The sequence below is a fragment of the Solea solea genome, chromosome 12, assembly GCF_958295425.1.
Source record: "Solea solea chromosome 12, fSolSol10.1, whole genome shotgun sequence".
NCBI lineage: Eukaryota > Metazoa > Chordata > Actinopteri > Pleuronectiformes > Soleidae > Solea > Solea solea.
The window spans coordinates 18,945,273-18,961,957 of record NC_081145.1 but is presented as its reverse complement, the minus strand read 5'-3'; the positions used below and the strand labels follow the sequence as shown (position 1 = coordinate 18,961,957).

Below are 16,685 nucleotides of genomic sequence, written 5' to 3'. Positions count from 1 at the left end.
GTGAAGGACAAAGTAGTTGAAGATGAGTGAGTGAGTGAGTGATTAAGTCTGCTGCTGTTACTTGCCACTTGTCTAAAGACAACATGTCATTGTCTATTTTATGTTATCAGTAACCCACACTGGGAAAGAGAATTACACATAATTCACCACAAAGCAAACGTACCCAGAAATGTATGGTACATTGTGTACAGGGCTTTTATAACTAAATGTTGAAGGGCATCATTTAAGTGGTACCATGTAATGCTTTTAGCACTACCTCCAAAATGCTTCATTTACTGCTCAGGCTATCTTTTACTCTGCATTGCTAAAATGACACTATCAAGCCTTGTAATATTTTGAACCTTGCCACAGGATGAAATCATAGCCGCTGATAAACAAGCCCTCCTGACACCAACATGCCGTTTCTGTTCATACTCCGTGACAAGGATTCATCAGGCAAAATGCGTCAGATAATCAGCTCTGAAATAAACAAACCTGTGTTTCAGTGCCTGTGGTCAATATCTGAATTAACTGTGTGGGTAAAAAGGATTTGATTCTTTTGCATCTCTCATTTAATAGTCTAACATGCGAAGAGATCATCATCATAGTTACTGTATTTATCATGGGATCAATTCTTCCTAAATCACTAGGCTGTCATCACTTCAAATTTGACACCGTCTTTTAATGTGTGTCTTATTTGTGGATTTATTACCCTTCATCACATCATTTAGTTTCATATTTACTGAGACAGAGGTGTTGGAGCTTCACAAAATGTGTCACAGCTTCGCACGTTCACACTTGGAAGATTATCACTGTCTGACTAAAAAAAACCTCCACAGCTCTTTAAATGTACCACCACAGCCAAATAGTTTTTTATTTGTTTTTGATTGATCAGCTATATTTCATTTTTTTAACCTCTTTTTGTCAAAAGGGTTAATCCTGTATTACTGTACATTTTGAATTTAAAATAATTTATTAAAACTCTACTGTTATGCTTGTCCCTCACCTCACAGATTCTCAATAAAAGTCTTGTTAAATAGACAAATGACTTAAATCCTAAAGAGTAATTGCAATCTCACAGCAGCCAAATAAAATTCTTAACAAATTAAAACACAAAACAAACAAGAGAAAAATAGGAAATGAGCAATAAAACAAGGGTATCACTGAAGTGAAAATAGGACTGTAATCCAAATGTGTGTATTCTGTAAGGTATGAATTAACACGGCACAATACTGCACTGAATTAGTCCTGATGTATTATCTGTCTCTCTTTTTAACTTCCTACTGCTAATTAGTAAATGTGACGCGACGTCCATGACATCACATATTGACCTGGGGGCTGTTTATTAGTAAATCAGAAGTAACACATGGCTGCCATTCAGTGTCGGCTGTAGAATTTGATGCAGCCGTGTAACTTGAGGCTTGCATGCCTGTCTGTTTTTCTTTTCATGCGAGAGATGATTAATTATAATTCCATCTTGTTTAGACAGTTATTAATTCGTAGAGCTGGTTCGATGTTGCTGTCGAAAGTGGGTGGGTGTATCCCCTGAGGGATGCTACTATCTGGAGCACTAGGTGCTTTCGTCCAGTGTGACACACTCCTCCGGCAGCGTGACTAACACCGTATCTACTATCATGCTGCTTTGCTTTCCTTGTGGATTGAGACCAGAGGCGGCCCAAGGCATAAGCGTACGAAGTTGCTGCTTGGGCCCCCAACAGTGTGTGGAGAAAAAAACCCATTTTAATATACAAAAGAAATCTAGATATCTTTAGATGTCTGAATAGTGTTGAGCTTAAGGTATTTGGTTTTATTTTGGAATAAATTTTTTTTGGATTCCTCCCACAGTCCTAAAACATGCAATATGGCGATTAGGTAAATCTGACACTCTAAATTGACCATAGGTGTGAGAGTGAGAGTGAGAGTGAATGTTTGAATGGTTGTTTGTCTCTATGTGTGGTCCTGTGATGGACTGGCGAACTGTCCAGGGTTTAACCCCGCCTATCGCCCTGTCAGCTGAGATTGGCACAGCACCCCCCACGATCCTGTGGAGGATGAAGCGCTAGAAAATGGATAAAAAAAGCAATGTCTTTAAACTAAAAGGTGGAGGGAGGACGGGCCCTCAAATCAAATTCAGCTTAGGGCCCCATAAAGTGCTCCTCTACACACTTTTTTGCATTATATTCAGCAGAGAATTTTTTCTTTATGGCTATGGTCATATGGTTTCATTGCTCGTTTGTTGTCTGAGGATATTTTGTGAAAGTATATATTGTGTACATTATGTACTCGAGTTGGATTTTTTTCCCTTGTTTGTTTACTTGCCAAGTAAACACACAGATTACAGCATTACAGCAGCTGGAGAGGCTGACATTGTGCACTGGATAGGTGGTAAATAACTTCTCAAACTCAAAATGGTTCAAAAGAAAAAACGGTTACAATGTCACATCTCATTTAACTCCCATTTTACCTGGGCTGTACTGCCATTGACAAAAGCCCCAAATGGAGAGAAACAAGATTGTGGCAAGCAATGAAGAAAATGTAAAGGCAAAACTTCGCTCAAGTAAGTAGCCTCTTTAATAGTAATAATAAGTCTCTATCCAGATCTGCTATAAATAATTTGGAAATAAAGTGGACAGGGTTAATTAGGACTGTTCCCACCTAGCATTACAATGTGTCCTGGGTGTCTCTTCTATGACCACTTGATCGGATCTCAACTCCCCACTCTGTATTTGAATATATAGAGACATCATTTTATTTCATTTATGTTTTCAGTCAGTTTCTGACTGTACAGATGCACAGTATCAACTTGAAGAGGGATTTTTGCTCAAGTAGCCAGTTGCTGCCGTGTCACTGGGTCGCTGGGGAAACCTTGATGTCCTGTAGGATTTGATCTTCTGCCACATCGAGCAGGAGGTGGTAAAGCATGAGTAATGGGACCTGGGAGTGAATGGAAAACAGTGATACTACACATTGATTGCTGATAAAGATGTGAAATAACCTTTGCTTGCATGATATTACTCATCAACATTGCCTCTATTGCTGGCTACTAAGCAGCACCACTGGAGAACTTTAGAGGGCAACAAGTGTTTTTTCTGCTGCAAGCTGTATGCGGTGACACTATCCCTGTATGTTTGTGACATCCTGTTGACCTTGTATGGATAATTCTTAAAGGTGGGATTACAGTGGTGTAATATCGACCTGGCAGCAGACGTCATACTATGGCAACCAAAATATATTTAGGTGATCTCACTATTTTATGACCACATTACAGGTTTGTAAGTACCCCCGTTTCATTTGTTGACTACTTGTACAGTTAATCACCTAATTAAACTTGGCTTGAAGAGTGTCAACAAAAAGTGTGACAAATTCATTACAAAGTCAATCTTTAGATCACTTCTCACAGTTATGTAAAAGTGAATATGATGGGCTCTTCACACACAAAAAACAACAATTGAGATAAAACCAGAATTCTTCTCGAATTAGAAATTCAAAATATAGTACATTCAATATTATGAGTTTGTTATTCAGTGTTTTGTACAAGCAGAAAACCAAAGGTGTCATCGTTTTATTATTAGTGTGGGAGGCATGTCGGTGATTTTCTGTGTATGTTTATAGAAATGAACACATTATTTAGTCCATTAGCCTCTTTGTGCCTTCAACTAAATACATCAAAATTCCTCCCCAGCAGTCATTGTTCTGAACAGAGACAGAACGGTAGAGCATGCATGCACTCATGCCCACACACACGCACACGCACACCCACACACCCACACACCCACACACCCACACACCCACCCTGTGTTGTTTACCCTGTCAAATGCTTTTACACTTGAGGATTAGAATGACTGAATGACTGGGTCTATAACTGATGGAGGCCCAGGCTTGCGCTGTCCGGCCGTTTGTGCTGAGCCCGACAATTTGGTCCGCACTGGCTGTAGAGGAATGGGTGGGGTGAGGGTCCCGCAGTCACCCCTCACATTCTACACAGGGCTGGGAAAGGCCCATCAGGGTGTGGAGGTTAGGCAGAGCTTCTAATCCAGCTACTCCTCTGGGGAATGATCGGCTCGTGTGTGCTGTGCTTGTGAACCAAGTGGGGGTGAAAATCCACACTGATGCCTTCTTGGCGTTCACAGCGCATCCATGGTTGCTAATTTTGTATTCTCTCTCTCTCTCTCGCCCCCCTGTGTCACTTCAGCCATAATCAGAGGGCCACGGCGTTTCACCATCCTGTGACCAGACAGTTTTCTCCAGAGAACTTGGATTTTCTCCTGCAAGAACAGTGAGTGATTGTGTTTGTTGCCTCTCTGTAGTTCCTTCCGTACAAAAAAAACATCTCATCTGGTAAAATAAGATTTGTTGTGATTTGTTGTGAGAAGCTTTGGCCTACATTGAAGATATTTCTTCCAGCTGTTAACAGATACATGATATCAACTCTAAATATTATTTACTTTTTCATGTTTTATGTGAATGCCATGATATGGGCTGTGTCAGGCATTTTTTTCAATGCCTTAAATTGATCACCTTTACATTCTTTTAATGGAAGAGTTGGATAGCATGTCCTCTGAAAAGCTCTGCTTTAATTCTAGATGTGACTATTTCACCAAGTGAAAGGTGGTGGGTGGATTTGTCAAGGGCATTTTGGGCTTTTGTAGTGCTTTCACTGTCTAGCGATGCTCTAGCAGGAGTAAAGTGTTTTCGTCTCCTCTTATTTGGACCATTAGCTTTAGAGAGTGCGCTCCCACAATTAGGCGACTTTTCTGTTTTTCGCGATGCTTTCTTGCTGTGAGTTTGGAGACCAAGAAGATTAATGCCACCCACTGACTGTTAAATATAAAACTGCAGCCAACAGCTAGTTACCTTGCCTTAACTCCAAAGCCTGATGTCTACCTCGTTGCTAGACTCTATTGATAAAACTTAGTGATTTGTTCATTATTTTCAATTTATTCTCTGGCAATCTATTCTCACCCATCTCTGTGTAAACACACACATGCAGCGGGCTCTTTCAGTCTATATTGAATCATCAGGATCTATGCTGTCAGATTATTTCTTTTCTATCCATACCTTTGCTATTTCTTTCCACTTTTTAATCATATATCTATATATACATATATGTATGTATGTATATATATACATACATACATATATAATATATGTATATGTATGTATATATATATATATATATATATATATATATATATATATATATACATATGTATGTATCTATGTATGTGTGTGTGTGTGTGTGTGTGTGTGTGGCCATTCAATTATTTTATTGGAAGAGCAACTTAAAAATGTCTAAATTTGATTTTGAATGGGTAATGATTTTAAAATTACACTCAGCCATTATGCACATTCCTTTGTGGTATTGTGTTATTATCTTGTTATCCTCATGTCATCCTCTGTCATCTATGTGACAGACATGACCGCACACTTCTTTTTTCTTTTGCCAGCCTGTGGTGCTTTATTTCTCTGAGATATTATCTTTATTTATTTTAACAGTTGAACACTCATATCTGTACATACAGAACACGCACCGGAGTGCAACAATGGCCACACCCCCCCAACGTACTCCCATACATAAGTACTGTACTTGCAAATATAAATACAAATATGATACACCGTTACTGGTTGACGACTGCGTTAGATCGTCATACACTTACTACTAAACATGTTGTCCAGGTGAACTCATCTCCAGGTGGAATTGATCAGTTCTTTATTTTTTCCTTTTAGAAATCCTATGAAAGGGTCCCAGGTGTCATGAAAAACTTGTTGTTTAGAGACCGGGTTAAGCAGGTCTCTCCGGGATAAACTTGTCACAGTGCTTACTCACAGCTGTTAAACAGGCAGTTTGTGTTGCACTCTAAGGACTTTGTTGTGCCAAAATCTCCTGCCAGTGACTAAACCTGACACCAGACTTTCACTGCAATAGAGAAAGTCTCCAAGGTGTCTGTTTCAAGAGATGGGATGCCCCTCTGTTCTTGCTGACTCAGATAATGATGTAGGTCACTTAGACAGGCGGATTTGCATAAAAACACCTTGTGGTTTGAATGCGAGAACAACAATAAAGAGCCTCACTCCGAGAGCTTTTTGTGCACTTAGTTTTGTGTCGAGCATATCGTATACTGTATGTTGTTGAAATGAATGATTCAAAGCCAGAATGCTCTGACGGTGATTCTAAAGACTTGATCATAAAAGTGTGCATCTGTGCATGCAGCTGGACAGGACACAAAGAAGGAGATTGTGGAGAAGACTAAAATAGAAAAAGCTCTTTGTGTTATGAGAATTAATGTTTCAGATTGTATTGCAATTATTAAGTTTTATAGCCACCTAAAGCCACTAAAATTAAGAGCAACGGCTCTTTGGGAAAACGTTAATCTCTAGACTCTGTCCTTTGCTCTGCTCTGTGTTGAAAAACATGTATAATCCTGCACATCCTAGTCTACAGAATGTGCATGATTTTATAATTATGTTTTTTTGATACTACGTTTCTTAGTTAACTACAGTTCATCATAGTAATTTTCTTGGCATTGTATCAGTGTTGTGGCAAAATAGACTTCTACCTATAATACAAGCAGCATTCTCTCCCACAAAGGCTCCATTGTCACTTTCTTGCATTAATTTCACATTACCGCCCACGTGTTGCAGCCGCAGCTCTCTGAACTAGCTTCACTATGCTGCTGTTAATCATTATGTCTGTCATTTTCAGGGTTGTGACCATGTTCCCGTTGACTTTGTCATGGGCTTGTTTGCACATGCACATAAGGCCTGGGACCACTGATGAATGAGTGGCTGTAGCTGCAAACAAGTGGGCTTTTCACGCTGCCCTTCACCCCATTACTCTTTTTCCACTGTTCTGAAGTCAGTTATAGTTAATCCTGTTTTTTTTTATATAGTCCTAGATGTGTGTGAAAACTATGTGCTCATTAGCAGCTTATAGTAGCGGTAGCAGGATAGGTATTCATCATAAGGTAAGAACTGGAGACATAAGTCCTCCGTTTTTTTTACTATCTGCTCTCTCACTGTGAGATGTCACGTCAATTTATAGCAGGGATTGGCAAGTAAAGTGGTCGAAGGCCAATTTTTTTGTAAGCAATTGAATATTGAGCCAAAACATCGTATCTTCATCAGGCCAAAGTGCCTTAAAACGTCTTCAGTCAGAAACAAAAACCCACATTTGCTGCCTTAAGCGAACAATAATGTGGACGTTGTCTTTAATCACCAGCTTGTTAACGAAGACAAATGCGTGTGAGATACTGTACGTACTCGCACTGTTGATATTCATTGTGCACCATTTCTATTTTCAGAATTTCTGCTTCTTCTTTGAGCCTAACAACATGCAAGTAGTTATTTTACGGACATTTACTCCCCAAACCTGGCTCTCTCCATGGCATCTGCAGTGTTTTCATTTGTTCATTCATTTTGTTTAAGTTAACTGTCAATTCTAGCAACAGAATCTATTTGAATCAGTTCATATTTTTTCAGAATAAAAGCTCTGAACTCGATATAAGATAAGCAAATACATTAACCACTGACCACGGATCTATAGAATAAAAGGACTAATTCTGTCACACACAGGTCTGTGTCACTCTTCTCTGTCATCTGGCGTGGTTCAACTGCTAACCCAAATATGTCTGAGGACTTAATCTCATCACCACAGTGTTCCCTATTTAGTGACTTAGATTCTGGTTAGTGTTTTGGGGTTCTCTGTGCAAGATCTGCACTCGTTGTAAAACGGACCACCTGACATGGTATTTTATTTAAATGTTATACTGCAGATTTAGTCTCTAAATTGATGAAGAGCAATTAATAGAGCTCTTGTAGATGCTTATATAATGGAGACACACATTAAAATATAATACAGTCTCACTGCACAGACTTCATTTGTATAATTCACTCTCTCTTTCCATTTTTAATTTGCGCCATGTCCTTGTTTTCAATTTCCTGTCCTATTTCTATCTGACCCAATCAATTTTCCTGCCATTTGCTAATTCTTCCTACCTAATCTTTCACTTCTGTAAAAGTTAAAATCTTTGTGAATATGCAAGTACATTTTTATTATAATTTGTTTGAGTAAAATATGACTAGTTAGTGAACATTTGATATAAACACATGTGAATCAGTCAAGGATTTATCAAAAAGAAACAATGGTTGCTTAGATATGTAATTATTTCTTATTTGGTGGCAGAATTTTGTGAACCTCTGTGTCTGAGAAGCAACAATATTTGTTTTAGCATTGACAGACAAAAAATATTTTGTATGTGTGTATGAAATACATTTCTGTCAGCCTCCCTTGTCTGGCCCCAACCACAGATACAAGCTTCCCTGCGCCATCATGCCTTTTATATTCTCCTGTTTCCACACTCGCTCACTGATCCTTAACCGCTCTCTTTTGTTTAGTTTTTTACTTCTATCCTTTCTCTTCACATCATTTCCTCACCATCTCTTAGTCTCCTGTTTTTTCCCTCTTATTTACTCCCAGTCTCTCACATTATATTTCTCTCTCTTTCCATATCCGTCCATTTGAGGGGAGGAGGCACAAGGTTATATTTTTCCTCACTGTGTTCTAATGGATTTGCCGTATTGGCAGGTGCGTAGGTGTGAAGCAACCCTGTAATGTGTCGACTTACAAGTTGCATCCATTTATGTGTAAAATGAGTGATAAATGTATAATACAAGGAATCCATTTTAGATACATGCATGCCAGGTATATGGAGCTCAGTAGCAATATCATAAGACAAATTAAATTTATCAAGGGTTAAATCAGTGCTTTAACTGAAATCTTGTGGGTATAATGTGGGTATTTGACATACATAATATGCTTTGCCCAGAAAAAGTGTAATTAGTTATTAGATATGTTATTAGTCCTTGTGCTCTATAACTCTACAGTTGGGTTCACAAAGACATGATTTTCCCGTCCCCTTGAAATGGTTAGTCACACTATTTAATTCAAATAGATTGATAGTAGAGGAATTACATAATTTTTCTCTCCGACTGATCTGTGCTATTAATGTCGATAAGCCTGCAAGGATCAAGCGTATTTGGGGGATTTTACTGATTCAAAGATCTGTGAAGTTATTCAAAGGATAGTTATTTTATGGCCCTTTTCCACTATGGTCTCGCCACGGCACGATTTAAGTCGGTTTCCACTATAAAGTACAGTAGTACCTACTCAATGTGGGCGGAGTCATCACTGCACGGCTGCATGAACCTGCCGTCTTACATGCGACACACACAAACGAGTGACTAGTGACTTGTAAAGCAGTTGTTTTCAGTGTAAATGAATCATTAGAATCAGTTAATTAAAGCTATTTGTTCAGTACTTCCTCCATGACCGGAGCACAGACTCCCGTCTAACCCGTCCGACACAGTCACTGGACTGAAATACAGTTGTGATGCCGCTCGCCGCTCGCAATCAGCAGTGCTGTCACTAAATACACCAGACATTTAGATTTTAGACATTTCTCTGGTAATTGTGGGAGTTTTTAGGATTGTTTAATCTTTTTAACTGATATACAGTTCGGCATTGTTTGGCGAGGTGCGGCGACCTGATGGGAACACGCCATTAGTCACAGTACATGAGGGCCAATGATGTTAAAGACTAATACTAGCCTTGTGGGTTTTATTGCTGTTTTTTATTTCTTTTAAGTGGCACTGACGAGCACAAAAATGATGTCTGATACAGACAGTACCCTTCCTTTCAGAAATTCCACAATCGGTTGTAAATTCTCATTAACTTCCTGACATGCAATTACAATGCACTGTTCAAAACATATATTATGTGCCCCCATATTATGTGCTTTGTGTATGTGGGAGGCTCGGATGATATATTGTTCTTTTAGCTGTGAACCCTAATTATCCAATTACCAGTGCACCACTGCAAACGGTTCAGGAAAAATAATTTCAGCTGTTGCCCTGTGTGCAATCCAAAACATCTACTCTGCTGCTATTTAAAGCTCCAGCTAGGTTGTATGAAGCACTCGAGGTTTTCTACTTATATTCATTCAAGGACAGAGTCTTCGAGCATGTCTTTTTCAGCGTAAACCCAGCCTCGCATTCATGGATCTTGGACACAGAAATTCTCCTTTTTTTCCCCCCTGTTGGCCACTGAAACCCCTCAACAGCAGCAGAGCTAACCTTTAGATTACTGCCACATGCTGGCACACAAGTTGTGAAGTTCACTGGGGCTCACATTCTGGCATATATCTGTCACCGGCAGTGCCAGCTCAGCCTGCATCAGCCAGCCTCCCCTTTTCCCCCCATTTGATGTCAATGTCAACTTTGATGGAGGCATCAGCTCACCGGTCATCAAAGCAGAGCTGAAACTCCATCTGAGAGTGTTATTAGCAACAGGGTGGGGTGTGTGTGTGTGTGTGTGTGTGTGTGTGTGTGTGTGTGTGTGTGTGTGTGTGTGTGTGTGTGTGTGTGTGTGTGTGTGTGTATGGAGGCTGGCGTCAGCAGGCCTACTCACAAGGGGTTATCATGTATTAAAGTGGTTAAAGTGTCAGGACTTTACAGTCTTGAGGGTTATGTTATCAACTCTTATTTTGGCAGCAGGAGAGATTGAATAACTTCCTTGGCTGCTGCTGTCTGGGACTCGGTATCTGTCTGCATCTGAAGAGTGTCTCAGGCTGTTTACACCATGTCTGCGTGTCTTTCTTTTTGACATTGGCTCAAGCATCATACAATAGTGGCATTTACAGATTTTGTCTTCCTGGACAGCTTGAGGAAATGCCAGGTGTAATAGACTGAACAAAACACAAAGTTTGATTAGATGGCTTTTGTGTTATTATGGGTAGTCTAATTTAGAATATGATGGGCTGCCACAATACAAATAGATGGTTATTGAAACTGAGCATGTGTGGCTGGTTTAATTGTTCCCTGATATAAATTGTGAGCTAACAGATGTAAGTGACTCTTTCTATGTTGCATTTGTTTCCCTTTACTCTCTACTACGGAGACTTTTTGCTGACATCGGATATGCCGATATATTGGGAGTGCTTGGCCCGATAACTGATACCGATAACTGATACCGATATATATCTCTGCACCCAACTGCAGAGGTCTCTTCTGTAGTGAAATTAAGTAAAATATTTTGCCTACTCATGTTGCAGCAGATGTAGATATACATTTTCTTCATTGAGCAAAACAAACAGCAGATCTTGGTTTGTTTGCCGATATCCAATACATTCTAGAGCCAATATCTACTGATACCGATATTGTGCCGATAATATCGTGCAGCCCTACTCTCACCATGTTTCTGTGCATTACTTCCATCTGCTACTCTGTGTGATTTTAAGAAGCCTTGGCCTGTTTTCCCTCCGGTTAGCCACCTGTTCTTCTGTCATTGACCCTTCCCCTGCTCATTGATATGATCTTTTAAGGGATCTAAACCAGCATTGCCATGGGTGTTAACATGGTGCTTGGCAATGGGCGCAACATGTGTGAAACTGTGAAACTAAAACACTACAAAACTGATTTGATTTAGATGCCTCATTGTTTAAATTTCTGCTTTAAAGCTTGGGACCTTTATTTGTTAAAAGTCTCTTCACATCCTTATAGCTGTCAATAAATTAATTTGTCTGGGGGAAAAGAAAACTCTCCTATCTGTCTCCTCACACAGCTTCTAGCAGCTGTCAAGCGGTGGATTTGTGTTTTTAGTGCGAGGTTTTTATGAAATAGTGGACTGGAAAGTAAAGTATCTCTTCCAGTGTAAGCTCTTCCAGACTTGTACTGCATCAGATTGTTTGATGACTTTCTGAGAGTGAAGATGATTTCAACAAATAACACAAGAAAAGTATTCACAAAACTAATTATGCACTAACTAGGGCTGTAACGATTATTTGATAAATCAATTATTACTCGATTACTAAATTAATCGTTAACTACTTAGAATTTTGATAGTTAAAACAAGCTTTCTGAATTTTCAGCAACTTAAATTTGATTTTTTTCTGGTTTCTTTGCTCCATTTGACAAAGCAATCATTAAAATTAAAAACTGTGTTTTGTGGACTAAAGAAGATATCTGAGAACATTATCATTTCAACGTCTGGGGAACACCAATCAACATTTTATGACATTTTATGGACCAAACAAATACCTGATTGATCGAGAAAATCCAAATATTTGAGTTTAACCTTGTAACTCAAGCTCCATACTGAATTATATCACCAGCATCAACATTAAGTTAAGTTAACATTGAATCCATAAAAGTTTTAATATAAAAAATAGGACAAAACAAGTTAGAGGTGAAACAAATGACATGTAAGTCACTTATGAAAGGCTTTCCTGCAGAGTTACAGACCCACTGCGTAAGGCAATTTAGCACCATCATCATGGAGAAGTATCTGTTTGAATTATTTATTAAGACCAAAATATCAAGGGGAAAAAGAATTATGTGGAAAATTTGGAGATGTGGTGTGTGTGTTTTGTGTGGGGAATTGTTAAAGTGAGTGAGCGAGGGTGTGGGTGTGGGAGCCTCAGGAGGACAATGTGTCTGCACTGAAATAATGATCACTCTCTGAAGATGTGGCGCCTGTGGTTTTTTTTTTTTTTAATGTGAGGTAATTTATTGTAACATTTCCGAATGGTTTTGGTCTGCACAATTCACCCATTCATACAGGCTCTGTCTGTCTGTCTGTGTTTAAATGTCAGCTGCGTCTGTGTGGGCTGCCTGCAGTTTTCAGACTTTGTGACATTGTGTTAGTGTCATATTTGTGGTTCTGGGAGAGGTTTCCATGATTTTTTAAATGCCTTAAATGACTTTTCTGTTACCTTTATGCAGTGTTTCATTTGACAATTGCTTTTCCTGTGTAATTAAATGTTCTTGATGAGGCAAACTGTACTGTAGCGCCACTCTTGACGCATGGCCTGTATTGCAGTATTGTATTTATTTATTTATTCAAATCAGAGACATTTGAAGATGGATATTTGGGTATTTTTTTAGTATGATGATATTTGGTGCCATGTATTGAGTATAAGTCCTGCACAGATTATTTTGAAGCTTAAAAATTCTGAAATGAAACAACATTTGGGTAGCATTTGCCCCAGTAAATTCCATCCATGCGTTACTTTTCTATTTGTCAAATGTCATCCTTCCGTGAAGTGTTTTCTAAAGAGAGGTTCTAAAGAGATTAAAGTATTGCACTTCAGCAAAATTGGGTAAAAAAAGATTGAAAGGAATTGTCAAATATGATGCAGCAGAAGCCATGGTATCTTGTATGTATGCGTGTATCGTATCTCACTACTGTATAAAGAGGCTGACATTTCTTTTGAATTCCTGATAATGATAGTTTTCATTACTTATCGTTTGACTGGGTTGAGACAGGAAAAATGATAGTGGGTGGGACAGGAACCAATGTTGATATGAATCCACAATTCATTGAATTTTTTTTATGAATTAGTGTAATTTTCTTATAATGCAAGTCATTCTGCTGCCCCTTTTATTCATTCTATTCTCTTCAATTGACCAATGCACCAATTGACCATAAATGAGAAAAAGTAGTGATACACATGCAGTAACATCATGGCTGTAGCTGCACTGTCCTCTGCTCGAGTTGCAGCGATATTTCCCAGCAACAGTGCAGCTCAGAGTCTGTGTCAACTATCTTCAGTTCCATGCATTTTGACTTCTTCTTCTAATAGTCATGTTAAGGCTAACTCTATGTAAGGTCCACAGAAATGACACACAGATTCAAATAAACAGACGTTGGTTAATTAATAAATACATTTTTAATTAGGTAAAATGCGCAAAATCACAACCGTCCCTCGTGAGACTCATTGTAAAAGTCTTCTAAATCTACATGTCATACTGATGCAGCTAAAGCACAAACTCATTTAGTGGAGTGTGTCAGTCTCCTTTCATGTTTTCTCATTTTACTTTTCCCCCTCTTCATCTCTCTAGGCTTTCAATTAAATTAGTTTTGACATCGATTCAAAGAGACTTGTTGGCCTGGTGAGAATCCATCATTTGCCAAATATTCTTTTCTAAAAACTCTGCTAAGAAAGCTCTCCCTGTGTCTCTTCCTTTTGTCTCTAAGCAATGCCACTTCCCTTTCATACCCTGTACATACATTTTAACCCTAAAAATGTAACTATACATTACAGCAATAACTGATTGGGCCATTCAGTGGATTAAGTTCGCCTCCCTCAGAAATCCTTAGTACAATCTGTGCCCTTTATGTCAGGCGGAGAAATGGTCTAATTTGTCTGGTGTTTGAACATTTCTGTGAAGGCATGAAAGGATTTTTTTTTTTGTCTTTGCAGATTTGTCCACTCCCTGCCGGGCTTTTGTATAACAACAAGGTCTCAAAAGCTTTTTGAATTGAGTGACAAATAAAGAAAAATATGAATTAAAATGTCCATAGTCCTGTTTTGGTCAGTGAAGTGGCCACTTTAGAGGACTTAAATGAATGATAATGCAATTTATTTTCCTGATATTAGTTGTTTTTTTTAAACTAGTGGCCTTTGGAGTTGTTTCAGTAATAAATTATCTCAACTTCAATAAAATTTACATATTATATTCCCTGACCATTTTTTTAATATCCCGTAAACACCTTCCATCTGTTTATCTCTCTGAAACCCACCCACAGCACAGGAGATGTTTACACTATACAGGGTCTAGATAGGAGATGTACTGAAAGTCCTGAATGTGTTGCTGTGTTACAGTTCAGACTCTAATACAGAGTAAAGGAATGAAAGTGCACTCAGTCTGTTGATTAGTGTAGGATGGCAACAAAAGAAGAGCAAACAAACTTCTCCAGTTAAGACAAAAAGTGCAGCAAAGATGGAGAAGGGAAAAAGAAAGGACGCCAATATTTTTCATTTATTTTCTAATAAATAAATCCATGCAAATGTGTTTTTACACAAAAGTGTATGTTAAAAGCTACATTTGTTTATCATAAAAATAAATTCTTCTGAAATCAATCTGATATATACTGTATGTGCTTCATCTGTGCCATGCAAAGAGATATACTGAGTGTAGTCTAGGATATCTTGCTGAAGTGTGTGTGTGTGTGTGTGTTAACGCTGCACTGCTAATTTCCAATCTTTACATAGAGTACAGTGTTTTGTTGTTTTTCACAGTAAACTGATATCAGTGCAGGGGCGTTTTTGTTATACTTATATTCTCTACTTACTCTCTCTTCAAAATAGTTATTGCTGGAAAGGAAATAAAAATAGAAATGACAAAGCAAAAGGCAGAATATACCAATCAAATTAACAATAAATATTATACACTGAGCGCAAAAGTGAAAACAAAAGTAGAAAAAAACAGAATTTAAAAATATATATCTTTGCTTCTTGTTGACGTGATAGCGCACGTTTCATTTTCGTCACCTAGCCCGTCTGAATATTGATGTGTGTCAACAGATGACAGGCGCACATCATCGTCTCTGTGGTGCAGAGCAAACCGTCACGCCTCATTGAACAGTGCAGTTTTGGCTCATGTTGATGTGTTCAAACAGTACACTGACAAACACACAGATCCAGGTCTTTGTCGTGTGTTTGGTATAGAGTCTCATTGTCAAACGAGAGGCAGAGGACACTGTTGTCCAAAGTCTCATTTAACGAAGACTGCACACTTAAATTGATTTTTATTCTGAAGAAGGTGTCAAAATGGAGAAAGCTGAATTAGGATGATGAGTAGAAGAAACAGAGGCAAAGGAAAGAGGTAGGAGAAGGCAGTAATGCAACACTGTGAATGCCCACCACTGTAAAATCTATTTATTATAAACTGCTGACAGATGGGAAATCCTCACCTACATTGTGCTGGATGAATGGTTAGTCAACATTTAACATGGACCTTCATCATTTCTTCATCAGAAAAAAGAAATATGGCTCATTATGAACAAGGAGAATTTGTTTTTAAACTTTATTTAACCAGGTAAACTCCCATTGAGATCAAGATCTCTTTTACAAGGGCGAATTCCAAACAATTTGGCAAATACAAGGTGCCGTTGTTGAGATTGATTCACTGTTCAATGGATTCTTATTGTCTGTCATTAAGATGGAACGAAAAAAGCTTGGAGTGTGATGAGTTCAGATATTTTTAGTTCAGTTTGTAGAGCATTCCCGGCAGAGGGAGGGGCAAAACTGAATGCTTGTTTCCCCAATTCAGTCCGAACTCTTCTTCTTTGTAGCAAAGCAAAGGCGCACACTCTCACAGCCTTGTGTATGTCGCTGCAGAATCTGTTGATCTGTGTTATTTGTCATTTAAAACTTATTTTCCATCTGTTAAGGGTTGTTTTAGGATCTTGAAACATAGGTTTTTTTGTTTGTTTGTTTTTTTTAACCCAGAGTACCATAATGTTCAGATTTTCATGTGATGTTTCCGGGTGAATTTAATATAAGCGTTGAGCCACTGTGCTGCTTTTACAGTAAGTGTGTCAAACACATTCAGCTCTATTTCTGTTCTGTATATCTGATACTCTCTTATCTGTCACATCCCTCTTCCTCCCATCCTGTTCCACCTTATCATCAAATCTAATTTGAAACTCATTTTGTATATGGCTTAATCAGTCATTTTCACATAACAACCAATAACGTGCCGTAGACCACAGGCCAGTATTTTAGTATCAGTCTCTTACTCTCGCTTTGTTTGTCTCGTAATGTTGTTGGTCTAGTAACATGCCAACTATAATCGTAGTTGAAGTTTATCTGTTGACAACAGTGTTTGAGAAATCTCAGTTAGCAACCTGACGGTATAGCCAAAAA

The 16,685-nt window shown here is 38.5% G+C and overlaps 1 protein-coding gene across 11 annotated transcripts in view; it reads left to right on the top strand.

Annotated features, from left to right (window-relative positions):
• LOC131469500 (pleckstrin homology domain-containing family A member 7-like) overlaps nt 1-16,685 on the top strand; it is a 96,180-nt gene that overhangs the window by 45,168 nt on the left and 34,327 nt on the right. For all 11 annotated transcript variants that reach the window (XM_058644462.1, XM_058644465.1, XM_058644470.1 and 8 more), the window contains one exon: nt 4,172-4,255. In XM_058644462.1, coding sequence (XP_058500445.1) covers nt 4,172-4,255 — 84 coding nt within the window. The remainder of the gene's footprint in view (nt 1-4,171; nt 4,256-16,685) is intronic.